This window comes from Spea bombifrons, chromosome 3 (genome assembly GCF_027358695.1).
Source record: "Spea bombifrons isolate aSpeBom1 chromosome 3, aSpeBom1.2.pri, whole genome shotgun sequence".
In the NCBI taxonomy this organism is placed as follows: domain Eukaryota; kingdom Metazoa; phylum Chordata; class Amphibia; order Anura; family Pelobatidae; genus Spea; species Spea bombifrons.
In genome coordinates, this window is record NC_071089.1 from 36,984,891 (window position 1) to 37,012,890 (window position 28,000).

Sequence of the window (28,000 nt, forward strand, 5' to 3'; positions counted from 1 at the left end):
AGTTTGGTGGTATATAGCACCAATAGGGTATTAGGTTACAAGCATCACCCATAAACCAACTTGTTCACCAGAGACTGTTGTAAAAAAGTCTGATTCTATATGACTTCTGATCCTTCTATAGTAGCTGAGAATTTCCCAAGAAATGCAGAGACCTAAAAATGCTAAATCATTAGAAAAGTTATTTGTTTTCACTTTCATTGTTCTCCAACGCTCTATTTCCTTCTCCCTCTCTCTAGGGGGAGCTTGGGCTTACGGGATGGCTGTTATATTGCTTGTTTGAGATGTCTCTTTTGAACTACACGTTGGTTAGCTCTGTGGTATTTATACTGAATGGAGAGCTGGTTATGAAGACAGACCAGTGTTTCTGGGTAGCCATAGGAAGAAACAGACCTTGCATGCTCTCCAGAATCACTAACTGCTTGTAGTTTGGGGGGGAAAATGCAATGCAACCAGGACCTGGATTTTTATCTGAGCTTAATTCTATGCATTATTGCAGTATTATTTTTAATTAATCAAATCACTTTTCCTGCTCCTTATGGGAAACACGTGGAGAGTGAAAAGAAAAGTGCCCATATCATGGTGCCAGCCAAGTATGGCTGGTTTATCCAGGAGTTACCCTCATTCTTGGTGCCACTGCTGGTTATACTATACAGACAGCAATGCAGCTCCTTGGGCTGCAAGCTGCTCCTTTTCATGTTCTGTGGACACTATTTTCACAGGTAAGTTCTAACTTAGTTATACTTAATACCTTGTAATTATGTATTGATTTCTTTTCTGGTAGTGCTACTAATAACTAATACATTTTTGTGTAGAGAAACTATGATTATAATATATATTATATATTATTACGAATTACTTAATACACTATATTATATCTTTCAAAAAAGCAAGTGAGTTTATTAAGTAGTTCATTCAGTAAAACAAGATTATTTCAGTGTAAGCCTGTAGCTTTTAATAGCATGCTTCTGTATTCTTCTTTCACAATCATTTGCATGAGTCCCTGGTCTTTTCAAAATGATCTTTAAACTTCTGTTTCTCAATTTTTCAACTATATTGCTTTGTTATTGATGAACTTATTCTTGGGTGTATTTTTTATTTTGAAAAAGTGTTTTCAGTCTACAAAAGAACTATGTTTTACAGTGTCAGACTGCAAGCTAAGGGAACAGGGTGTGTTTTGTTTGAAACCAGGAAAGAAATAAACTGTATCAAAATATACAATTTACATGGTAACAAAGAATTTGTTCACACTGGTTGGGGTACAAAGTTTTAGTTTCACACCATTGCTGCAAGCACTAGTAGGGTCATATATTAATTATAACAACAATAGTTATTTTCATGAACTTATTATGGACTAGCTACTGTGTGCATGGTATCTACTAATTGAAACTAGCATCTACTTGTTAATTCTCCTGAATCCTGAGCTCCCCTAATATTAATGGGCTTTGTGCATTGAGTGGTAAAGTTGGACTGCATGGAAGTTTTCAGATCAATCTGAGATACATAACTTAAACACTGATTATTATTCTTCTGGCACCACATAAACACAATATAACTTGGTACTGATCAAAGTTAGAATACATTTGAAAGTCCCCTGTTTCTCAATCTCTGACTAACAGATATGAAATTACCCTTCATATCTCACTGGTTTGATGCTCCTTTTCAGAAGATATGCTAATTTACAAGCTTTTTAACTCTTGGTGACGGCCGCTGGGCGCATGCTATTGGCTGCGCTGATGACTCACTGGTCCTTTAAGCCAGTAGGAAGTCACTTGGATAAGATGCTTTGCTAATATTTGTATATTTGCAACACATCTTCTCCTTGAAGCATGGTGCATTTTTCATACTTAAAAAGGAATAATATTAAATGTTTTCTTTCATTGCTTGTTTTCTTTCACTTGTTTTAGGTAAATATCACAAATAGGTAAAATAACACAGGTAATGTTTTCCAAGTATACAAAAAACTATACAGGCAAAAAGTATTCCCTTCATTCTTTTGGGCAAGTGTGCCAAAAAATACACAGAACCACAAAATTATACTATTTAAGGGCAGATAAGAACCAGTCATCCCACCTAGTCTGTCCATTTTTCCTGACACAAACTGAGGGAGCGCACAACCTAAAAATGCATACACATTCAGATTCCTGAGTTGCTACTAGAATAATAATGACCAATAAGTACACAAACCAAAGCAAGAATTGCTTGGACTTTAGCCTCATCTTCAGGATAATTGTATGCCTATCCAATGCATGTTCCCTCACTGTTTTAGACTCTACCACTTAAGCTGGGAGGCCGCTTCACTTATCTAGCAGCTTTTCACAGACAACAATTGTTTATTTATAAGAGTTTACCTAACATGAAAATGTACAGTACAATAAATTGCTATTCTACTAACAATAATAAGTTATAACAATCGTACTGTTACAAAACAGAAACAACGGGCATTTAAAACAAAACATTATACCGTATTTACCATTATTGTCCGTTGCCATTTGTGACTCTGAAGGGGAACTGATGAGTTCCACGGTATGGGTGGCAGTTGTAAGGCTGTCCTGTTGTCCTGCCCGACTTGGCATTCAGACAGACATTTTCTTGAAAGAAGAACTTATGTGGGATCTTTTATTAGTCAGAGTCTTTCCTCATAATTTCACCTTAAGTATAGTGTCACAGCTGCAAGCTTGTTGAGAATATAGGCTACTGGTCTTTCTTGTGCTTGTTCCTGCCTGATCCTACCCTATTGCTGCTCAATTTACAGTATATTAGACTTGTGCATTCGGGTTTGTACGAATTGCAAATTTGGCAAATCATACGAAGCCACAAAAACAAGGCCAGACCCCATGACGCAGAGAAAAGCGAAGCAAAGAGCCTTAAAATTCAAGGGCCCTTATACTCACATTCTCTAATTGTTTCCCTACCTTCTCTGCCAACCACTTCCATTTCTGACAACCACTTCCATTCTTCTTGTTCTTCATCTTCTATCATCTCTCTTCGTCCACATCGCCGCGGACATAACCTGGCACAAACTTTGGATGGTGGCTCTTCCAGTGACGTCCTCTCGTCTGATCTTCCACCCAAGTGCAAACTGCAGAGAGGGTCTGTAGCATGGTACCAGGGGATGATCCAGAAGAGAAGTCAAAGTCCACACCAAATAGGTCGAAATCCAGGTGATCAAAATCAAATGCAGTACAAAGGGGTAAAGCTAGTTCAGAGTCAAAGTCCACACCAAGGGTCAAATAACGAGCATAAACATCAAAAGCCTCTGAATGCAAGTAAGGCCAGAAACAAATGCACCAGCAAGGGCTTTGGAGCATTCCCAGGATGATATAGGTCCACGATCACCTAACAAGCCTCAAGTGAGGCCGGAGCAAGCATGCAGTCAAATAGACGCACATGTGGCATAGGCAGGCCTGAGGCCAATATTAGTAGGGAGGCAGAGACCAACAACCTTAAAGCCACTTGCTGTCCTAGTGGTTAGGTATAGTACGTACCAAAAGCAGGATTGCTCGTTTAATCCCGAGTGGGGCCTGACATAGATAGAGGCAGGGCCGGCCGAAGACTTAACGCCGCCTGGGGCGAAGTTTAAAATGCCGTTTTAAACTTCGCTGACGCAATTATTCCCCCCCCCCGGTACCTACCTTTAAAGAGTCCTGCCGGCCAGTCTCCCTGCTCTGCCACGGTGCCGGTTTGTAATGCTGAGCGCTGGAAATTGACGCCACTTCCGGCGCTCATCATTACAAGCCGGCACCGAGACTGAACAGGGAGACTCGCCGCAGAGGAGAGAGAGAGGGGCGCCGGGCGGGTATGCGAAAACTACTCGGCGCCCCTCTCTCTCTCCTCCGCTTCAAAACAAACAACCAAAAAAAAAACGCTTGGGGCGGCAAAGTGCCGCCCCTTCTAAAGTGCCGCCTGGGGCAATTGCCCCAGTCGGCTCCATTGTAGGGCCGGCCCTGGATAGAGGTGGGCGGCAACCTCCATAAATCACTGTATATAAATATATATATATATATAAAGGTCAGATAGGGGTCAAAGCACCAAGATACATGTTGGTTTCAGAAGAAAACCTAGATAATAATTATCATTTTGGGGTATTTGCTAAGGAAATAAAAGGTGAACTTGGCCTTTCTGACAGGGAAAACATTCATGTGTCTGACATTACAGGTCACAAAAAGGCTCATTCTTGGGTTTCCATGAGTTATTTTTATTCACACACAGCAAGTGTTTTCTGTGTTGGAATCCAGAGATGAATTTCAATTGACCTATATGTGCTAAACTCGGGTTTTAAGAAAGGTTTAACTGCTTGTTTGGTTTAAATTCAAGGCAGTTGGAGTACACAACTTTGAGTGAAGGATTAGGAACATGCAAGAAAAATGTGGGCTCTTGTTATTAAGAAAGCAGGTAACTTAATTGAGTGCAGCAATGTTTCCTAAATAAGAAATTCATGTTTCTCCAATATGCTTTCTATCCCTTCTCGTCTTCAGGTCTTGATATTTCTATATCATCTTTGTTGTTATCATTACTAGAACTAATTAACTAATTACCCTATCCATTTTTTTTAAACAAGGCACTTAGTATGTAGGTAATAATTATTTAATTTTGCTTATTTAAATGTTTAATGGCAGTACTCACCTACTCATGATACTCTGGCACTCTTCAAAATTGTCCTTGTGACTTGGAATCCTCATGGAGACTGAACCACTGCATCGACTGCAGTGACTGAAGTCGCTTATTGCTGAAAATGTGACTTTATTTTCAGCAATAAGCAGCTTCATGGGCGCAGTGTTTGATGCCAGCGAAGGATTTAAAGCCTTGTTTAGCCTGATATCCAACTGGGCGACGTTGAAGAACTGTGAAGACAGGATTTACTGCAGATTGTGCATGTGGAGGGAACAGGAACTAAGGACAACCATGTAAAATTTCAGGCAAGTGTTACAGCTGAGGAATGTGTATTTGAAAACAAATACTGCAGAACCAGGATCGATAGTATTTTTACATTTTATTGAAAATAAATGGAGTTCAGACAGAAGTAATCAAACTCGCTTAAAAAAAAAAAATATATATATATATATATATATATATATATATAATAACCTTCTACGTGAATTATTGCACCGATATAGTGAGGAAAACGAGAAAACCAAATTCAAATTACCGTATTGGCTCGGATATAGGCCGCACCCTAAATGTTTGGTGCTTTTTTAAAGAAAAAGTTTTTTTAATAGACATGCTGCCATTCTCCCCCCCCCCGAGATATGCTGCCACTCTGTCCTCCCCCCCGAGATATGCTGCCACTCTGTCCCCCCCCCCGAGATATGCTGCCACTGTCCTCCTCCCCCCGAGATATGCTGCCACTGTCCTCCTCCTCCTCCCCCCCGAGATATGCTGCCACTCGCCCCCCCCCGACTTACTAGAGCAGACTCCCAGGTGTCTTGCGGGGCCGGCGGGGGACATCTACGCAATACGCATATACAACTTCCGGTGCCGGGACTCAGCGGATGTGCCGGCACCGGAAGTTGTATATGCGTATTGCGTAGTTGTCCCCCGCCGGCCCCGCAAGACACCCGGGAGTCTGCTCTGGTAAGTCTTGGGGGCAGAGGTAAAATGCATCGTGCGGACGTTCACCGGCTGCGGCGATGCGCGTAAACAACCTCCGCTGCCGGCACATCTGCACAATGTGCTTTAACAATCTCCCTTGCCGGGACTCCCCCCGTGGGAATTCCCGGCAAGGGAGATTGTTAAAGCACATCGTGCAGACGTGCCGGCAGCGGAGGCTGTTTACGCTCATCGCTGCTGCCGGTGAACGTCTGCACGATACGCTTAGACAACCTCCCGTGCCGGCACCCCCCCGTGGAAAGTGCTGGCAGGGGAGGCTGTCTGAGCGTATCAGAGAGTAGGATGCAGGTCCCCTGCACCGCTGCGGGGGATCTGTATCCTAACCCCGCTGCCTGCCCGGCGCCCGGAACTTCATGTCCCGGGCGTCGGGCGCTAGACCCCGAATATAGGCCGCACCCCTACTTTAAAGACTTAAAGTGGGGGGAAAAAAGTGCGGCCTATATTCGAGCCGATACGGTATTAACTAGTGTCAGCAGGCAGAAGCAATCAAACAGTGCTTTAGTGTGTAGAGAATTAATATAGTCAAATATAAACAGCCATGGATATAAATATTTGTGCAAGTAACATCAAGTGTTACAGAGCTGTTTCAGGATACAATAACCAATGTTATTGAAATGTGCGGCAATATAGTTTGTTAGTAAAACTAAGAGAAAGTCCAAGAAATATAGACCAGAGGTGTCGCTAGAAAAAACCCTAGATTCATATAAATTACTATCTAGGAGCAGGGGGTAACCTGAAATAAAAAACAAAAGTGCATAATGCTCTCCGTATAAAAAACTATTTATTCGTTAAAACAAGATTAAGAACACTCATAAATTAGCAGAGAAACAGGGCGCCTTATCGAGGAACAAGTCCCCACACAGTAGTCTCTGGATCTGCTTAAGCTCACACAGAGTGCCGGCTCATCCGGGAGTTAAGGCAGGATCCCAAGTGTTGATTTAGTCTCTCTGTGGGGAGGTGAACGCTGACTCTGCAGCGCAAATCTGGTTCAGCTCGATCAGCCTGGTTCACGCTGTGTGTGATAGTCCGCCTTGCACGTTTCGTAGAGGAAACTCTACTTCATCAGAGGCCTCTCCATGACATACTGCAAGCCCAAGCAAGAGACTGTACCACCAGTATTAACATTAAAAGGCATTAATATCTTTTTAAAAAACAGAAAACATCTTACCAATTAAGGCCGCTGTCTCTTCCACTTGAGAAGGGGGGAAGCAATGTTCTCCATTCCATAAAAGTTAAGCTAGTAATTTCTTTTAGGTTGAGAAATACATGTATGTGTTGGTGTGGTGGAGAAGCATCTCCATGACATTCAGACTGAGTGGGGACTTGGTTAGTTTATCAATTATTTGCCCATAATGGGCAATTAATTGGACAACCCCACCAAACACATGAAAGAAGCAACATCCACTCAACACTTCTGACATCTGTATCAGGGAACCTTGGAATAAAATTTGCAAAACCATAAAAAGAGTTTTTATTTTGCAGTTTTATTTCTATGGGAAAGCATTATGTTCAATATTTTCCCCATATGCCAATAAATCAGATTAAGAATACCATAGTTGCCAACAGTCCCAAATTTCTTTGCGGTCTTGTCCCATCACATTTGATGCTGTCCCGGCATAAACATACTGGTACAGAAGGTGCTGCACCATGCATCTCAGCCTACTTTAGTCCCTGTACCTTTCTGTGCCAGGACACCAGTAGCTAAAGTTGGCAAGCATGGAATACATGTGTATTGGCGTCATATCATAGTATAATGATATGCCATGTTGTTCCATATTTAATTGTTGAAGCTAAGTCCATTTTTTGTCGGGAGTTTTGTTTTCTGGAAACCATACCATAGTAAAGGCAATTCATCATGTCTTTGATAATGAAGCATAACCTTAAAAACTTTGCTTCCAGCATTTGTTCCTGTTTCACATGAGTGACTTTTACCACAGTGGCGGTACCTTAAAAAGCATTTAAGCTTATCATTTCAATTCAGTTCATAAGATCAAAGGTACGAGGTAAGGTTTACATACAGAATTAGACACACCATGGTATTCTGTTGTATTATTCTATAAAGGTTGCCGTCAGCAAAGAGTAAAAACCTTGACCTTCCTTGATAAAATGCTTCAGCTTTGTAAGTGGACAATGAACTTTGGTAAAGTCCAATTTTTATTAGCATGCTGCATTTAGACGCTTTTAACCTGTTGTGAGGGAAATCATATTACTAATGTTACATTCAAAGGTCTTGTGATCTTATGTTTACTACAACATTATGCCAGTGCCAGTAACATAACAAGGCATTTTTGTACAAGGCCAGTTCTGTTAAAAACAATTGATTTTGTGGTTTTTAGTTCAGTGTGGCCCTCAATTGTTCCAAGGAATGTGAAAGAAGGGGTGGCTCTTTAGAAAAGTGTATGAATCATCGCAAGGTGAAGGTTCTTTATCTAGCAAAATTGATTTTTGATTATGACTCCGGACCTGCAAACACAAAACATTTAAGAATATTTTTTTGATAGTAGATAGCATTTGTTCGCTGATCTTTTTGAAATAAAAATCTTATACTTTCTTAAGAAAGCTACACTGAAATTATACTGAATTTTAAGTGTCATCAAACAGGTCAAAGTTTCCATTAGGACCAGTATTATTGGTTAATATACCTGGTGAATCACTACATAGAATCTTCATGGTGAGCTATTAAAGAGTTACCATATTTGCTCGATTATAAGACGAGGTTTTTTCCAGAGCAAATGCTCTGAAAAATACCCCTCGTCTTATAATCGAGGTCGTCTTATAATCAGACCTCAACTAGGTCTGACTATGAGACTAAGATCCAGATCCTGCATCGCTGTAGGGGACCTGGATCCTCCTGTGCACAGTGGCATATAGGGGGATAAGGCATTTCTGGGTCAGACTGGCAAGCCAGGGGCCAGATGTGCATAACTGGGGGGGCAGGTTGAAAAAAAAAAGGAAATAAAAACAAAATATTTTTCTCAATCATAGCTTTTATTAAAAAAAAATGTTCACATAGTTTACGTGAATTAACATTTACTGGTAAAACTTTTTTCCTATAGGGTCATTTTATATTCAGGCTTTTTCTTTTTTTCCTAAATTAATATTCAGATTTGGGGGGTCGTCTTAAAATCGAGCAAATACGGTAATATTTTAAGACTCTCTGGGTCAGCTTATTTAGAAAGTTCCCTGGTATAGAGGTCACTGATCTCCGTAACAAACCCATTAACACTAGTCTATGGAGGGCTGTGCCGAGTAGGTGAGGAAGTGATGAAGATAAATACGGCAATGACTGGAACTACAACTCTCCTACAAACCCCCCCGCTATAATGAAAACAACCCACTACATTTTTGAAGTCATGCTGTGTTGTACTGGGCTACTGATAATTATTCCAGTTTTGCAAATGCTTGTTCCGATATTCAGAACATTTCAGGTACCCTTGTTTAATCAGTGAAACTAACACTGAGGCCAAATTGACATAAACTAACCTTTTCTTTTAATATATCATCACATGAATCCTAGTTACCAAAGGTCGTCCAGTGACAGATTTGAGTTTTATTTTTAAAATATATGTGTTCACTGGCTCTGTGAACCCTGTCTGTTTCTAAACAGCAGGAAGATTCATCCAATATCAATAGAATAAAGGAAAAGCTATATCAGAGGGGGTAAAACCAGAGATCTCTTCAAATTGCAGCCTGCAAAACATGGAATGCAAGAATATGTTTCAAAGGAAACAGCCCCACCAACAAAGAATGCATGTTATACATCTACAAAAATAGATTTGCAAATTAACCCTTAAAAGGTATTTTCTAAAAAAATATTCTAGAAGAAGGAAACATTGTTTGATCCTCTTCTGATTTTGTACGTTTGCCCACTGACAAAGACAGGACCAGTCTATAATTTTAATGGTAGGTTTATTTGAACAGTGAGAGGCAGAATAACAACAAAAAAATCCAGAATAACGCATTTCAAATAAGTTATAAACTGATTTGCATTTTACTCAGTGAAATAAGTATTTAGGGTAAATCAAAGGTTTTTATTTGCATTTTTGGTATTTCAAAGAGGGGAACAGAAGAAAAAAGAGGGAGGGGGGACAAGGCAAAAATACACAATACCTAGAAGGCATCTCCATACAGTGCATACAACTGATAGCAGTAGTAGTAATGCCGAGCAACTGGTAGCTTGAGCGCGCAACGCGGTGCGCTTCCCAATCCAACGATATAAACACAACGCAATGAGAAAGCGGCCTGAGAGGACACGGCGGAGCAGGGGTAGTAGAGAACACTGGTCGATAGGAATGCGCCGCAGAACCTGGCCATGAGTGGAGTCCTAGTGCACAGGAGGCACCAGACACACGAAGGAAAGGACAAAGGACGCTGAGGGGAGGATGGCGGAGGGAGGATGACGGGGAAAAGGGGGAGGGAAAGAGAAGAAGAAGGAAGGAGAGGGAAATAAAAAAAAAAAAAAAAGGAAGGGGAAGGGGAGGCGATGGGCAAAAAAACACAGAAAAGAGAGGAGATAGGAGTGCTCAAGGGAGGGGGGAGTCTAAGCCAAGAGGGGGCGGATAAGAGGACCAGACACGAAATCCAGCCAATAGAATCAGGTGGACCTGTATCGCTCAGTCGCCCCAGTTGCCAATAGATGCAATTCCTCAAAAATTCGTATCCGCTCTACGCGGAGGATCCATTCCTGGAAAGAAGGTGGAGCAGGACTACCCCAATGCAGGGGGACAAGTGCCTTTGCTGCAGTCAGGAGGTGACGTATCACAGACTTCCGGAACCAACTCTCAGAGTAAGGCATATGGAAAAGGAGAAAGAATTCCGGGGTGAACGGGATGGACCTGTCCGTAAAGTGCTGTATCTGCGAGTGGATAGAGGTCCAGTACGGGGTAATGCGCGGGCAGTGCCACCACAAATGAAGGAGAGAGCCTGGGGTGGCATCGCATCTCCAACACCTGTCAGGGACATCAGGACGGTAAGTGGAAGTCATGCTCAGGGGGCCTGTACCAACGGGCTAACAGTTTATAGGACATTTCCCGGTCCCCATTACTTCTAGAACAGCCATGTGTGAGGAGGCACATTTTCTCCCATTGGTCAGCTGAGAAGGTGGTCTGAAGCTTCGACTCCCAGCCCCCCATGAACGAAGGCGGGAGTGTATGAAAGGCCTCAAGAAGGAGGCCATACAACCTGGAAATGCCATGCGGTGGGAGTGAAGAAGCCAGACAGAGGTCCTCAAATCGTTTGCAGCTTCTCAACATAGTATGCTTCCGAGGCTGGGACCGGAAAAAGCTGCACAGCTGATCATAGCGGAACCTATCCATTAGGGAAGGAGGCGAGAGAAAAGCCAGTTGAGTTAGAGGCTTAAGACCGCCCACGGACAAGAAAGAGCAGATCGTCGAACCCTCAGTAGAGCCGGAAGACGGGAAGAGGTCGCCGCCCATCCCGGGGAGAAAATCAGGGTTGTCCCTAATTGGGGTCAGCGGAGAGTGGACAGAAGAGAGCTGTGTCTTCCAAACGTCGAGGGTGGCACGGATGAGAGGATGAGGCAGGGATAACCGACGAGCTTTTGGAATCGAGAGCCAGGGTAAGCCCTTCACGGGGAGGCCAAGCAAGGCCGCCTCGACAGAAACCCACTGCTTATGGGCAGGGCTGTCGGACCACTCCAAGACCCGGAGCAGGTGGCAAGCCCTGTAGTAAGAGTGGGGGCAGGGCAGAGCGAGGCCACCCGCAGCTTTAGGGAGAATCAGGGTGGCAAAGCGAACACAGGGGTTCCACGAACCCCACACAAATCGCAGGAAGACAGTCCGTAGCGTATCAAAAAAGGAGGGAGGTATCGCAGTGGGAAGGGTCTGGAAGAGATACAGAAGACGGGGCATAATGGTCATTTTGATCGTGTTGATCCGGCCAGTCCAGGAGATCGCCAATTTCTTCCATAAGAGCAAATCCGCCTGGAGAGTCGCCAGTAAAGGCGAAAAGTTTTAATGGAAAAGCTGGGAGAAGAAATAAGTATTTAATACCCTATCAATCAGCAAGGTGTCTGGTTCCCAGGTGTCTTTTATATAGGTAGCAAAATGGGATTAGGAGCATTCTCTTAAAGGGAGTGCTTCTAATCTCAGTTTGTTACCTGTAAAAACAGAAGCAATCAATCAGATTCCAAACTCTCCACCATGGCCAAGACCAAAGGCTGGAACGGGCTACAAGACCATCGCCAAGCATCTTGGTGAGAAGGTGACAAGTGCTGGTATGATTATTCGCAAATCAAAAAGAAACACCAGATAACTGTCAATCTCCCTTGGTATGGGGCTCCATGCAAGATCTCACCTCATGGAGTTTCAGTGATCATGAGAACGGTGAGGAATCAGCCCAGAACTACACGGGAGGATCTTGCCAATGATCTAAAGGCAGCTGGGACCATAGTCACCAAGAAAACAATTGATAAAACACTATGCCGTGAAGGACTGAAATACTACAGCGCCCGCAAGGTCCCCCTGCTCAAGAAAGCCTGTCTGAAGTTTGCTAGTGAACATCTGAATGATTCAGAGGAGAACTGGGTGAAAGTGTTGTGGTCAGATGAGACCAAAATCGAGGTATCGCCGTGTTTGGAGGAGGAGGAATGCTGCCTATGACCCCAAGAACACCATCCCCACCGTCAAACATGGAGGTGGAAACATTATGCTTTGGGGGTGTTTTTCTGCTACGGGGACAGGACAACTTCAATGCATCAAAGGGACGATGGATGGGGCCATGTACCTTCAAATCTTGGGTGATAAACTCCTTCACTCAGCCAGGGCATTGGAAATGGGTCGTGGGTGGGTATTCCAGCATGACAATGACCCAAAACACATGGCCAAGGCAACAAAGGAGTGGCTCAAGAAGAAGCACATTAAGGTCCTGGAGTGGCCTAGCCAGTCTCCAGACCTTAATCCCATAGAAAATCTGTGGTAGGTAGCTGAAGGTTCTTTGCCAAATATCAGCCTCGAAACCTTAATAACTAGGAGAGGATCTGCGAGGAGGAGTGGGACAAAATCCCTCCAGAGATGTGTGCAAACCTGGTGGCCAACTACAAGAAATGTCTGACCTCTGTGATTGCCAACGAGGGTTTTTGCACCTAGTACTAAGTCATAGTAGTTTGGCAGCATTTAAGTAATATAGCTGAAGGATGGCTTTTTACTTACAGTTACCAACAGTGGTGGTTATACACACTCTGTGTTCCTATTTTTATACAAAGAATCTTCTGCTGGTTATACTTAATAAATTAATAGCCCATTAGAGCATGGGGCTTGAACACTTTTTAATAAATACTATATGCTATGCCAGTCCTTTGTTGCTCTTTTGTGTTCTAGTTCCTAATATTGTTGTCCCAGGATTTGTGGTTCATTCCTTATACAAGCTGCACAAGAAGGTATTTCTTTTTGTAACTTTCTTGGACTATTAAATCCATCTGTTTATTGGAAATTTTACTTTTACTTATATATTGGTCCCCATAGAGTTGCGCCAGGTGTCAAATCCTTTACCTTTTAATAAATCGTCACTTTGGTGATATATTAAAGAGAATAGAGGTGGTATAACCCACCACAGTGAGTGGAGCGAATAAGCAAATAAGGAGATATAGCTTACCCCTTTGGGGTTAAAGACGATCAGAATCCGGGATGTACATAAAAGATAAAAGAAACAAATAATTGTGCAACCTGTGTGCAATACATATTAATGCAATAAAAGTAATGGGCTAGAATGGGCTAGTGGAGCCAATCGAAATCGCTATGTGTGATTTGGGATCACACACCCATCTGTTGGTAAAGATCTAATCCAGAGCCCCCACCCGTGCTCTGGTGTGGATTACGCTGTGCTGACTGAGGACAGCACTTCCCCTTTAACACCAGGGTAAATATAGATAGCAGCAGGAAAAAATAATGGATCAAGTAGGGGATGAGTCTTTAAATGGTACTATGCAAAACTGAGCAATATGTGCAGAGGATGCAGTATGTGCCAGTAATGCCAAATGTGCAAAATATGCAAACTGCAGTATTTATTTTAAACACGGTATAACAAATAAAAACACATAATCCAAATGCAATACTCAAGTGAAAAATAGTACCCCCTGTGATCCTCCAATAACGCGTTTCACCTAGGGGCTTTCACCAATTTGAGAAAGCCCCAAGGTAAAACACGTTATTGTCATGCAGTTGACTGATTTGAGTTTTATTTTGAAAATCTATGTGTTCACTGGCTTTGTGAACCGTGTCTGGTGCTAAGTTGTAGGAGGATGCATCCAATATAAATAGAATCATAGAAGAGCTATATCAGAGGGGGGGGCAGGTAATTCAAGGAGATCTCTTCAAATTGCAGCCTATAAAACATGGAATATGAGAATATATTTAAAGAGAAACAGCCTCACCAATGAAGAATGCATGTTGCTTAGTACTTAGTATTTTATTATGCATTCTCCCCCCCTCCCCAAACAAAACTACTGAGCTGTTAAAGACGCTGCATCCCCAGAGCTTCATGTACTGTCCCCTCCTTTCTTGGCGGCTCAAGTGCTCCTATTAAAATAATGGGAACACTTTCCGTTCATGCTCTTGGTGGGGGGAGTCTCGGTAAAACCCCTGAAAATCTCATTTGGGTCAGTGCTGGAACTAGCTGGCAGTGATTATTCATGCATACACACTGGTAATCTCCTGCAAGACAAGGAGCTGGTAAATGGAGAGTCCAGATCTAAAGATGGGATTCTGAAGAATCCACCTGGGCTTCTGCATGCAAATAGAATGTAGGGTAAAATATGACGCTAGGATTAAAGAACATATGAAGGCTAGATTGTGTCTCTTAATTTCATGGCAAAGAAACAGTAACTGGTCTGTGCTTTAAAGGTATTTCACACCTGGCAATAGTCCCATATTTGCTGGGACAATTTAACAACCAAGCTGATTCCGCTCTCTGCTCTCCTAGGAAATATGCTGTTTATTGTGAATGCCTGCAGCTTTGCATGCACAATGTCCATACTTCTGATTCATAAAATATATTTACAAGAAGATTAGTATGTAAGGGAATATTTTGTCACTCCAAAACATATGTTTGGTATTGTCAGGGGATGTTGCAGAAATACCCTTTGTCATTGAGAGTTTAAAAGAGGAATTATTATCATCACTAGATTTATTATAAGTAACTGTATTAATTGAAACTACTGTTTGTGTGAGATACTTCATTTAAAAATTCACCGTATTGTATCTAAGGTCAGCAGCAACCTGTGGCTTGGCCATAATTCATAGTTGCCAACATTTGAAGACATTTCCAGGGACGCTTTGCAGCACAGCTATTAATTACTTGAAAATGTACCACACCCACTGTCCCAAAGCTCCGCCCATAATTAGCATAATTTAGTTCCCCCTAGTTATTATGCTGCAGATTATATCACCAAGTTCCACTTGGCTTCACATGCAAGAAGGTGCCACCCCTGCTCATCGCCCATCCGCAAGCAACTATATTAATATATTTATCTTATGTTTTCCAGTGGGTTTAGGTAGTATATAAGACAGATAAACTGCAAGTCTTCACCTGAATGTTGGTGTTCAGTGGATGTTTTAAGATTACATTTGTGATTAGCAGACCAGTAGTGGATTAACCCAAGATGACATGAAGATTCCTATGAACACATTGCAAAGGCTTAAAATATTAAATGAGCTGCCAGTTTGTAAGGCTGACACATCATGTTTTCAGCTTGACATGCAGTCAGCTTTCAAATTACCGTGTGACATGTCAAAATGCATTGCTTGGTATTTTTATGATCGATTTATAAATATCTTTAGGTGACTGCCAAGTCATTATGAATGGCGTTTATTATTTTAGTTGTGCAGTAAACGGTTGCAACATTTTAATAGAGTTGCCAACATTAAGAAAAAAACATTTCCAGGTACACATCCAAGGGGACAGTCACATCGCTAGGCATACACAAAAAGCCTTGCATAACAAATTTTCTTTATTGAACTTAAGAACAAATATTTTATATCCCTAAATTACTATATAATCCGAGTATAAGTTACTTAAATAAACATTAACAAATTCAAGTCAACTAACGTTAATGAAACATGCATATTGTACTGCTAGAAAGATTTGCCTTTAATATCCTGTGCATTTTGTCCCCAATTAAAGGTGCTGTTCCACCAGCTTTGCAGAATGTAACACTTATAATTAAATGAATTATTAGAAAAATCCTTCCTAGTATTGTTAACCACCCTTCCGGTGAATTCTTTAATAATTTAAAAAAAAATCTCTCATTCATGTTTTTCCAGAGAATGCTAAATTCTCTGGACAAAAAGGCAAACATTGACCTACTTGATCCATCTGTCCATGTGCCTTCTTTGAAGCAATAGCTATGCTATATGATGAGTTTCACAGAAGATCTACTACAGAAAGTGCCCTTTGTGACCTTCTGATGCCCTAAGTAATGAAAACAGTATCTATATCGGGGTGATCCCAAGGGACCGGCGTCAATCCCGAGGCACCAATGGAGATCGGTCCTCAGGACCCTAAGCGACAAATTTGGAAACTTCCCCGGAAATAGTCCGCGCAGTAGCCAGGCCAAAGTTCCATAGGCCTGCAAACTGCAACAGACATCCCAGAAGTAGAGCAAGCGTGAGGGAGAGTTAAATTATGAACATTAAACTCTCTCTCCCACTTGCTGTCAAAATAAATCTATAAAAATAAAAGGTACGAGGGCTGGAGGACCATCATACATGTTTGGTGGTGGTGGGGAGGCAGTGGCTGGTGAATCCACGTTCCTGAAATGGGTGGACTCCAGGTTTATAGAACCATTTAAGATGAGCTGACAAACCAATACAGTGGATGCTCAGCTGAACATTGCCAAATCCATCGGGTTTTCCTCCTTATTGCTTAAATAGTTTACTCAACTCTATCCCAGGTAAATGTCCAAGATGGGCCCTTGAGGAGTTTGAAGCACCAGGCACCAGGTAGTAGCATCAGCACAAGCAGAAACATCCAGAAACAATTTTTCGGGTAAGCAGATCCTCCAAAGATTTAGCAACACCCAGTTTGTCCAGCTTATTCTTTAGAAAGTCGCCACAAAAAACTCTGAGGGTATTCCAATGAGTGTCAGCTACCCAAGGAGAAAGTTTGCTGCATAACCTTCTGCAGAAAGTTCACCTTACTAAACTGAACAACGTAACACTGTTACATACATTTACTGGCATTTAGCTAGTATCTATCATAGAAGGCTCTTAAATATGGCCTTCTTTGTTTCATTAGAACTTTATTCAGTAGGTTTTACCAGCAGACCCAGTTCTGAGCCGTTTCAAAATTATAGAAAAGCCAACCAATTAACATTTTATGTAAAGGTACAAATATATTGGTGCTTGGTGAGGACCCATACCTGTGTATGAGGAGGTTCCTAAGTTTATGTGCTTGCTCCACAAGCTGGGCCGGGTTTTGGCTTCTAATCCAGTTGGCTAGCCCATCCCTGAAACTGGTGCTACTTTACAATTTGAAGGCAGTGTTTCAAGGTAAACAGGTTAATACAAATTTGGTAGTTAACCTTCTATCTGCTGAGATAATATAAGCGCTGATCTGAACTTTGCTCAAAAGAGACATTCATAAAATACTGGCAACAGACTATATCTTTGTCTATGATTTGTGTCACCAAAATGAAAGCAACAGATTTCAAGCTCAAAAGCGTTTAGATCATAGCCACGGGCTTGCAGTCTTGGGTAAATATTGGGTGTTTACCTACTGCCACAGAAACCACTGGTGTGGAAACCATTTGGGAGGTACCCAGTCTGTACATAGACTTTCTCAGTTGGCAACTCCACCACAAAATACACATAAAAATTTCCAGGGAACTAATGCATTTTGTAAAGTTTTCTACTCAGAAAACTCATTAATATGCCTACAAACTATAATAAAATAAATATATCTGCACTTGATCTGCATAGTTGCCATATACATTTACTAATATTCTGAATGTGCTATATTTTACATGATTTATCACTAAAAAGTACTCTGCAGTACATGTAGGTAGAAATATTTGTGTTTTATCCAGGATAGCAGTTATGTGAAAAATATGCATAAAGGTGAAAAGACAACTTACAATGAACCAAAGAAAGGCCTGTGCTGGGGGTCACATGTTCTTCACGTAATACTACTGCTACTACTACTATTACTTTATAATACTTTTCAAATATTCTGTAAAAGTTATTCATATTCCAGAGTGCACAGAGAATAGGAACTACAGGCAACGGCATGTTTTGGCTGGGCTCTGCCCTACGGCTGGTGAAATACATTATATGCTGATATACACATTAAGTTTGATTTTGAGGCTGTACCCAGTCCTCCACTGTGTATATTGATCCATTACAAGGGAGATCTCTGCTGTCATCCAATAGGTCTGCCCTCAGTTATATGGCAGAGGACATCCTGGAACTACCCTACTTAGGCGAATCAGAATTCACTATTGACTACAAGTGCAATTCTTGTAATTTACCCTTTTTGCTACTTGCTCCCTGTTTATTTTATATTCAAGGCCATTTGTAGTGACTGTTTTGATGGCACAACAATAATAACATAATAAGTATATTCATCTACAATGCCTGTAGAGATTAAATCCCAAGGTACTTGTTGGTCCCTGAAACTACACCACTTGGTTTGTATTGTATACCAGAGGTGGAATACACACTGATGTTTAGGCAAAATCAATAGTCATTACTTGGTGAGAAAATGCAGGACAAAGTCAACAGCCAGCCGGATTTGGTCTACACAGATCAGGTCAAAATTGCAGATTATCTGTATCTGATACATGAGGTTCATAGATCAAAGTGAGGCCAGGTTCTGTACACAAGACCATATACCTGTCAAATATGCACATGTATTACTTGCTTTTTTCAACCTACTACAATAATTGACCATTCTTTCATATATAGCCCTCTTATAACTTTCTCTCACCACAAATTTAGCGTTAAATAGGTTATGAAGTAAACCCTGGCCGCTTGTAAGTATACCTAGGGAACACACCACAGAGGGAAGAAACAGTGTTTTAGATGGATTTCTATTAATGTGTAACACTCTATCAAGGTGATTCTTGAAATTGGTTGCCTTGTTCTGCACCTATATACATTTATTTTATAGTTACAGCCTATGATGTGTTCCCTAAATGTTTCTAATTTTCTATGTTCTTTAGGACATTTATCTATTCACTCTTCACAAGAGGAAGACCATCACCTCTACACATAGTAATTATGGCTGTCATATTCTGTTCCTACAATGGATTCTTGCAAGGGCACTGTATGGTTTATAGTGCTTCCTACTCCCAAGACTGGTACACCGACATCCGATTTGCATCAGGTACTGGGTAAATTGCATCAATAACGTATTTTTTTTTTAAGTGTTTAAAAATTAATCCAATGTTAACCCAAATACAACAATATAATTAAATGATATAATTAAACTATTTCAAATTATACCAGGAGTATTGATGATAGCTAGACATGTTAGCAGCAAATATATAATTCATAAATAACTAACCTTAGCTGTAACATATGGCATGTAGATTCATCCACACATTATTACTTTTTATTATTTCATTTTTGCATACAGTACCAGCAGATTAGTGCCATTACAATGAGGAAAATACAAATAAACAATAACACCAAAATTAATAATAACATGATCACATCCTTCTTCTGATGTAGAAGGAGAAGATGGTTCTGCTCTTGCAAGCTCACAGTTAGGACTTTAGTGAAGGTAATGTGCAGAAGTGGCCTGGTATCTTGAAAGAAAGAGAAATGGATTATTTATTTCCAAAATAAAAGTTGTGAGTTTTTGTTCCTTTACTTCTATCATAAATGCCCCCCTCCCCCCCCCAAGTAATTTCACATAGGGTCTTGAAAGCCTGTTAAACTTCACAGTGGTTAACTGGTTGGCTAGTATCTCTCCAACTACTGATTATAATTGGATATCCAATGACAGACAACAAGAGCAGATACAAGGCATCTGTTGCATGCCTTCCAAAGAGACTGTCCCCTACACCTCAGTCAATAAGTAATCTGCAGTAGTCTGACAATATATATTACAAAGTTCCATGACAGTCCTACCATATTGCCACATATCAAACCACGCTGTACAAAGTGTCTAATATGAAGATAACAAATACTTTGAAGCAACAGATTTCCCATTTCTTCAGTTATATTTAGTTCATAATTTATATCTTAACTATCAGAGTGCTAGTCATGTTTGTCATTCCTACTTGGAAGTCGAGTCAAGAGGAAAATATTTCTGTAGTGAAGTAGCGGGGCTGTTAATTAATTTATTGATAAACTGAGGTCTAGCTAGACAGCAATCTCATTGGAAGGCATAGTAGTTAAACTTGTACACATGGACCAAAAGTACTCCAAAAGGCCAGGAGAATGCTTCTTTTTCTCTTTGGGAGGCCAGGCTAATAGAGTCGATAGCGAGGAGAAGAGAGAATACAGAAGACAGAAGAAAAATAAGAGGCAAAAAGCAGAACTGCAAAAAAGAAGACAGGGACAGGGTTGACAAAGAAAGTAGTGAGACATTGAGAGATAAATGAAATGTAAACAAAAATTTGGAGCTCTCTGATTTTTGTTTGTTTAATTGAGGGTGCCTCATTGTTTTAAGGCATTCGCACAAATTAACAAAATTGGCAATTTTTGTTAAAATTTGTATGAATCCGAATGTACTAGTCTAATACTACTGATACTGTGAAGAATGTTACTTGTTAAAGGGACAGGCACAGGAATCCACTCCCATTAAAATCAATGGGAAAGCTTTCCAAGTATGAGCATCCTTCATGCATTTGCAAGGGGGATACCACATAGATTCATAGAGATCCCTCAGCTATCATATGCTTTACAGGCATTTGCTTCCCAAATTAGAATAGAAGTGTGTTAAGACTAGTGAATAGGATGATTTGGCAGTATTTTACCTCTCCTCTTATCAAGGGACTCAGTTGCCTGCTAGACCCCTGAACTTTTTTGAACTTTAGGTTTTCTATTCACGCAAATCTTCAGGACAACAAATTAAGCCAGTCTACATTTGGATGTACACAGATATTGATATTGGTTAGGGAGGGAGATATTTCTTCATAAGGCCGGAGCGTATGGGCACAGAAGCTCCACCATTTTGCAGAAGTTCATGTCATGTCACTGCCCTGTTGTCCACGTAGAAGCGAACGAAGAACGAGGACTTTTTTGTGCAGTGGACAAAAGAAGACAGAATAAGATGATGCAAGATAAGAAATGGAGCTGCAAGGCAGGAGACAGGGACACGGAAGCGTGGAATGTAGAGAGAGATTCAGAGAGAGCGTGAGAGAATGAATGAGAGTGTTTGAGAGCATACATTGTTTCCAAATGTAAAATGCCCCCATTTTCATCCGAAATGAATGGGCAGGAAATTAAATTTGTTGTCTGAAAACAAAATGGACCAAATACTTTGTTCGAATTGTTTTTGGTCCACCTGTACAAGTCTAAAACTTACCTGTATAGTGCTGGCGTCAGATTCTGGGGCCTTTCTAAAATTGCTGCACTGCAAGTGCATGTACACTCACCTAGACTGCCTTCTGTTTAATTCTGGAATGCAGTCCCTTTTAAGTCTTCATCACAGCATAACTTGTGAAATAAGAGGGATGTTTTCATAATTCACAGAGAAAAAAGCTAAATTATAAACCGAGCAAGTTAAAATCTTATATACAATTTTCAAATTCATTTTTATTAAGTTTTATTAAGTCAGATCCTGCAGTATAACCATATATTGTAATGTCTTGTCTCTGAATACAGGTGTACTCATATTCCTTATTGGAATGGGAATCAACATCCATAGTGACCATGTTCTGCGTAATCTAAGAAAACCTAAAGAACTCACCTACAAGATTCCAAAAGGTAAACTTATTAAATATGAATATTTGTATTTTATTTTTTAATTGTATTTAATGATGTTGCACTTTTTGTTATGAGATATGTTTCTCACATATGTTTCTAACATGCGCTATTGTGCATGCACTTGTAGCATACTTAGGAAGAAGTAGGTAGAGGAGAGAAAGAATGAGGTCTAAACTACTCTAAAAACAAATTAATGTATTATTATCTTTTATTGATTAAGTGCCAACATATTACACAGTGCTGTATATTTTAAATAGGGCAGTTTTCACATACATAAAAAATTAGGGATAAAAATGGAAGGAGACTTTGTCTCCCCATGGCCATAGCCGGCCCCCCAGGTCCGCTGGACCTCCCAGGGCCATCAGTCCCTACAGTCCTTCCAGTTGTAAGGGTTGTACATCCTGGATGGCAGCCCTGCATAGAGACACATCAGAAGTTGAGAACCCTGCCCATGAGCTTGAAATCTAGCCGTGGGCAACTGCCTCCCAGGTCACCCTAAATTTAAACTAAACGACCGCTGCACAGGGCCGGGCAAACACAAAAACACAAAAGGGGTCGGTCGACGACAAAGCAGTGTGGAAAATAATTTTTTTACATTTTTATTGTTGTAGCTTAGCCTGTCCGGATGTCTTGTCAGTGTGGCAGAGCCTGTCCTGGTGTGTGTGTCTGGCTGTCGGTGTGGCAGAGCCTGTCCTGGTGTGTGTTTAGGTGTCGGTGTGGCAGAGCCCGTCCTGGTGTGTGTGTTTGGATGTCAGTGTGGCAGAGCCTGTCCTGGTGTGTTTTTGGGTGTCGGTATGGCAGAGCCTGTCCTGGTGTGTGTTTGGGTGTTGGTGTGGCAGAGCATGACTTGGTGTGTGTATTTAGTCATCTGTTTCCCAGCACTTTACTACCTGAATTTGTAGTCACTTCAGAGGACAAAACTTTTAAGGCACAGAAATCAGTGAGAGGAAAATTACATGCCTTGTGTTATTTACTTTATTTCAATTTGCATATTTTATTAAAAAAGATTAATGGCACTAAATTGTGGCTTCAGACGTCCCGTGAATGATTACTTTTTTTAGTGTCCTGATGTAATCCCAATCGTATGAAATTACATCAATATGCGTTAAAAAGTCAGGAAAAGATGGGCATGGATGGTGGGCTCATTCGGTGGTGCAATGGGCCACTTAACTAGACTTGCCCCCCAGGCCTTAGGCTGCCAGCCCTACCCTGCATCTAGCCTTATGGTACTTTTATACAATGTTTTACTGGCAGAAATGTGCAGGGGGAGAGGATCAAGACAAAGGAATGTACTTTCCCAAGGTGAACTAAATGTGGCCAAATGATAAACAATGTCCCCCAAATACATATTTGGTACATATACAGGAAAAACATGCATAATGATACAAAATATGAATAAGTAAACTTTCCCAAATTAAGACAAGGGCCTCTCTTCACATAGTTTCACATGGTGGTTTGCAGAGGGTTTATGATAAATAGTTATGAATCTGATTTTAACACAATAAAGTGAAAGTGGAAATTGTACACAAGATTTTAACTTGTTTGATTTTAATGCTGCTTCCTTTATGAATTTTGAAAATATTCCTGTCAGGCAAATCGTGTTGTGAGGGCTAGGGACAGCATTCTGGAATTAATCATAAGGAAAGCGCATCAAGAAACTGGCTAGGGAATAGTGCCATCTGCTGGTAGTATGAATAACAAACATAAGATATGATGTGAACAAATCTTAAAGTGCTTTAATGTGGAATGCATGCCAGATTATAGGTACACTACGCACGTGCTCAGGGGCTACCAAGCTCTCATGGTACCTTACTGTGCTTTCAAAACCTCTTAGTGCATTAAGTGTAATGGATCATGGCAGTGGTAAATGGGCATTTGCAAAATGCAAAAGCATCTCAAAGGCTACATTGATTCACTCAGCAAATGAGAATGTTTAAGAAACTTCTTTATTTCATTATAGGTGGAATGTTCAACTATGTCTCGGGGGCAAATTTTCTGGGTGAAATTGTGGAGTGGTTTGGTTATGCTATAGCATCATGGACCCTGCCAGCTTTTTCTTTTGCTTTCTTTACTTTGTGTTCCATTGGTCCAAGAGCTTATCATCATCACAGGTAAGAAGATGTCTCATATCAGTTTACAACAAAAACTGAACTAATATCCAGCTTTGTCCCCTCCAAAGCCATCTAAAATACAATAAAATAATAATAATGCTAAAAATAAGAATACAATTTTGTATTGTATTGAAACACAAGTGAATTTATACTATAGTACTTTCTACTTTGGGTTTGTAAGAGTATAAAAAACTTCAATTGCTTCAACCGCTTCTTCAGGACCAGAGCAGTTTTCCTTCTTTCTCATTCAGCACACCCACACAAATTATTATATTTGTTTTTTCTGCACAAATAAGGCTTTTTTTAAAAAACCCTATTCATATATCTAACACATTATTTTTTATGAATATTTTTTTTTAATAAAATGAGATAAAAATACATTGATTCACAGTTTTACACACTTAATATCATGGGGGGGGGCAAAAACCCAAAATATATACATTAACTTGCCCTGATTAGAATGAATCCTATAGAATGTATTTATTTTAAGTTTTACTAAATATTTATATTTGCCCCTACCTATCCCTAACCAATCCCCCACTAACTAACCCCCACCACACTAACTACACAAGATAAACTAAAAAGTAAAAATAAAAACATCTTGCTACCTAATGTAGAAGCTGGAGATCTAAGCTTAAGCGGAACTTTACTCACCCAGTCATTGTCGATGTTCCAGTATAGATGTATCCCCACATCTTAAATGGCAAGCGGAGCAGACGGTTAGAGAGCAGGTGAATAAGTACCTAGCAGGAATGCCCTATGGAAATATTTCTGGTTGTGGCCAGCCTAAACTGTCAATTGCATCTATTTCATCATGCTGGCCTTTTTCATAGATAGTGATAAGGTTTATTTTGGTAATTATTCAGGGTAACTCTCTGTAAGCTTAAAAACACGGGTAGCCACCAATATTACCGTACTCATCGTGAACATTTACTGGGGTCTGTGGTGAACAATATAATATTTTTCTATAGACCTTCACAAACCTTGCCACAAAAGACTGGTGTCCTTGTGCAGACACTTTGCCTATCCCTGCTAAATAATGTCATTTACATGTTTCAAAATGTGCTGAAACTATGTACTGTCAATAATATAGGAGAGTTGTTTCCAGATCATACTATGAGACTGTGTACTTTGAGCAGTGATGGCGAACGCGTGGCACTCGTGCCGCTGTTGGCACGCCGAGCCGTCTCTGTGGGCACGCCGTGACTACAGTCATACACTGTAGTCACGGTGTCGGCTCCCGCGCAGGGCCGGCCTTTGGGGTGTGCGACCTGTGCGACCGCACAGGGCGCCACACTCCAGGGGGCGCCGCCGCGGGGTCCGACGCCGCCGCTCATCAGGGGGGTGCCAATTTGCGGCACCCGGCACCCCTCCAGAGACAGACAGTAATGTCCGCCGCTGGAGGGGCAGGCTCGCAAGGGAGCGGTATCGAAGGTCTTTAACAGATCTCCGGCTCCCTTGAGTGATTTTAAGCCGGGTTGAACCCGGCTTAAAATCACTCAAGGGAGCCGGAGGTCTGTTAAAGACCTCCGATACCGCTCCCTTGTGATCCGCGCGGCAACAGCTGCTGTGCGCCGGGGTTTGTTATCAGATCCCGGCGCACAGCACTGAAGCCGCGCCCACCGCTGTCCGTGCCCTCTGACCCAGAAGAAGACAGAGAAGACAGAAGAACTGAAGAGGAGGAAAAGAAGCTGAAAGAAGAAAGGAAAGGTAGGAAAGCATTAAGTGAGAGTGGATTGGTATGTGTGTGTGGATTAGTATATGTGTGGATTACTATATATGTGTGGATTGGTGTATATGTGTGGATTGGTGTATATGTGTGGATTGGTGTATATGTGTGGATTGGTGTATATGTGTGGATTGGTATATATGTGTGGATTGGTGTATATGTGTGGATTGGTGTATATGTGTGGATTGGTATATATGTGTGGATTGGTATATATATGTGTGGATTAGTATATATGTGTGGATTGGTGTATATGTGTGGATTGGTGTATATGTGTGGATTGGTGTATATGTGTGGATTGGTGTATATGTGTGGATTGGTATATATGTGTGGTTTGGTATATATGTGTGGATTGGTATATATGTGTGGATTGGTACATATGTGTGGATTGGTATATATGTGTGGATTTGTGTATATGTGTGGATTAGTATATATGTGTGGTGTGGATGAGTATGTGTGTGGATGAGTATGTGTGTGGATGAGTATGTGTGTGGATTGGTAAGTGTGTGAGAGTGATGGGTGTTATGCTGTACCATTTCCAATGTCTTTTTCATGATCTAATTATGCTCTAAAAGTACATCATAACTCCCATCACTCTATACTGTTCCATACAGTGGCAGATCTGGGAGGCAGAGGCCTTGCACCCCCACCGCAGGACTCCTGAAAGGTAAGTGAACTTCAAAGAGGGAGAGGGTAGATAGTTAGGAGGGGGTAGATAGGGAGAAGGGAGTGAGACAGGGGGAAGGGGGTAGATAGGGAGAAGGGAGTGAGAAGGGGTAGATAGGGGAGAAGGGAGGGAGAAGGGGTAGATAGGGCAGAAGGGAGTGAGAAGGGGTAGATAGGGCAATCATACTCCTATCATGCCAAGTCTGCGAGTACATCCTGGAATCTGGATATGCCTGGGCATGATAGGAATGTGATTGCTGTTCCGGCGCTCAGCTGTGAAGCGCGCACCACGGGAAGACGGACGCCTCCCGCTCCCACCGCAGATATTGGAAAGAGCTAATACTTAATTCTCTGTTGTTATTATTTAAGCTCAATCGTTTGCATCTCTTGTTTCCCACAGTCCTCTGAAATGTCCCCTGGGTCCCACTGCCTTTCCTAAAATAATCTCTTTCTATTAATATGTTATATTGATGCATACTGTTGTGTATAGTCATTTTGTACCGAAAAAAACGTCCTCTCCATGTTTAATATGCAGTGTTGGCACTTTGCGGTCTGCAACTTGTTTTGATACACAAAAATGGGCACTCAGGCCCAAAAACGTTCGCCATCACTGCTGTTGTGTATAGTCATTTTGTACCGAAAAAACGTCCTCTCCATGTTTAATATGCAGTGTTGGCACTTTGAGGTCTGCAACTTGTTTTGATGCACAAAAATGGGCACTCAGGCCCAAAAATGTTCGCCATCACTGACCTAGAGGGTATTATGGGAGCTATTAAAGGGCTAAATAAAAGTGCTTGTTTCTAATTTTTCTTTCCTGTTTCTCTTTTCACAGGTACTACCTCCAGGTTTTTAAAGACTACCCTAAAGACAGAAAAGCTTTAATTCCTTTCATTTTTTAACAACATAAAAACAGGTCAGGGTTTTCTGGTTCTAAAGATTTTTCTGGTACAATATTAATGGGAGACTTGGCTACCAGTCTTTTTTACATTGGACTTAATTGGACATTGGTTATCTTACTCCACACTTGAATTATACCCAATGGATTTTCTGATTGTATATGGCATATGTTGACATCTTCTCCACCTAAAATATACCTGTACTTTTCTATTAAAAAAAATGTTTTTATGCTTTTTGGCTTCTTAATAAAACAATAATAATGTACCAAAAGGTAACATTAAGATTAACAATAACTTGGACAAAATAAGACATACTGGTTCAGAAGGAGAAGAGGCCACACATTTAAACGAACATACACTCTTACGCTAACACACATATGCCCTCACGCTGACACATACTTACACTGACACACGCATCCTCAGTAATACACACTTACACATTCATGCTAACACATAGTCCCTCTCACACTTTTATATATACACCTTCATGCTAACAGACAAACACATTTTAAATAAAGAAAAATTAGCATATTGTTTTTTTTATCCGATTAATCGATTAAAATAAAACTAATCGGCCAACTAATCGATTATGAAAATAATTGTTAGTTGCAGCCCTAGATACAACGCTGTCCCTCATAAAATGAACCTATGAATGAAACACTGTAACAGTTAGCAGTAGACTTGTGCATTCGTCTTCGGGCGAACACGAAGAGTGCGTTTTCATGTTCGTTCCGAAGACATGAAGAAGAGAAGATAGCGGCAGTAAAACGTAGACGAAGACACACAACACGAAGAATCTTCGTGATCGTCTTCGTCTACTAATCTCCCTGGTCCCTTCCCCATTATTGGTTGTTCGCACAGACTTTTAACTGTTGCAGCAGGGAAACCAGTGGTCTTTCCCGGCCAAGTTACGGCACCAGTAGAGTCGCTTGTACAGACTTTTAACCCCTTAAGGACAATGGGCGGTCCTTAAACCCATTGAAAACAATGCAATTTTAGCCCGTACATGTACGGGTTTTGTCATTAAGGGGTTAAAATCCTAATGCAGAAACTTGTCCGGCAGAGACCACTGGTCTCCCTGCTCTATCAGTTAAATGTCCCTAC

General features: G+C 41.1%; 1 protein-coding gene across 1 annotated transcript; it reads left to right on the top strand.

Annotated features, from left to right (window-relative positions):
- The first annotated feature begins 311 nt into the window (after positions 1 to 311).
- SRD5A2 (steroid 5 alpha-reductase 2) lies at positions 312 to 27,128 on the top strand. The gene is made up of 5 exons (XM_053460795.1): positions 312 to 719; positions 18,782 to 18,945; positions 21,396 to 21,497; positions 23,458 to 23,608; positions 26,833 to 27,128. The coding sequence occupies exons 1-5, from the start codon at positions 439 to 441 to the stop codon at positions 26,897 to 26,899; spliced, it is 765 nt and encodes a 254-aa protein (XP_053316770.1). The 5' UTR covers positions 312 to 438; the 3' UTR covers positions 26,900 to 27,128.
- Positions 27,129 to 28,000: the final 872 nt, after the last annotated feature.

Bases quoted from the DNA above. Each gene is read 5' to 3' on its own strand.
- SRD5A2 (XM_053460795.1), top strand. From the start codon at position 439: ATGCAATGCAACCAGGACCTGGATTTTTATCTGAGCTTAATTCTATGC. The intron at 18,946-21,395 runs GTACTGGGTAAA...CTCTGAATACAG, and splicing joins CGACATCCGATTTGCATCAG to GTGTACTCATATTCCTTATT. The intron at 23,609-26,832 runs GTAAGAAGATGT...CTCTTTTCACAG, and splicing joins AGAGCTTATCATCATCACAG to GTACTACCTCCAGGTTTTTA.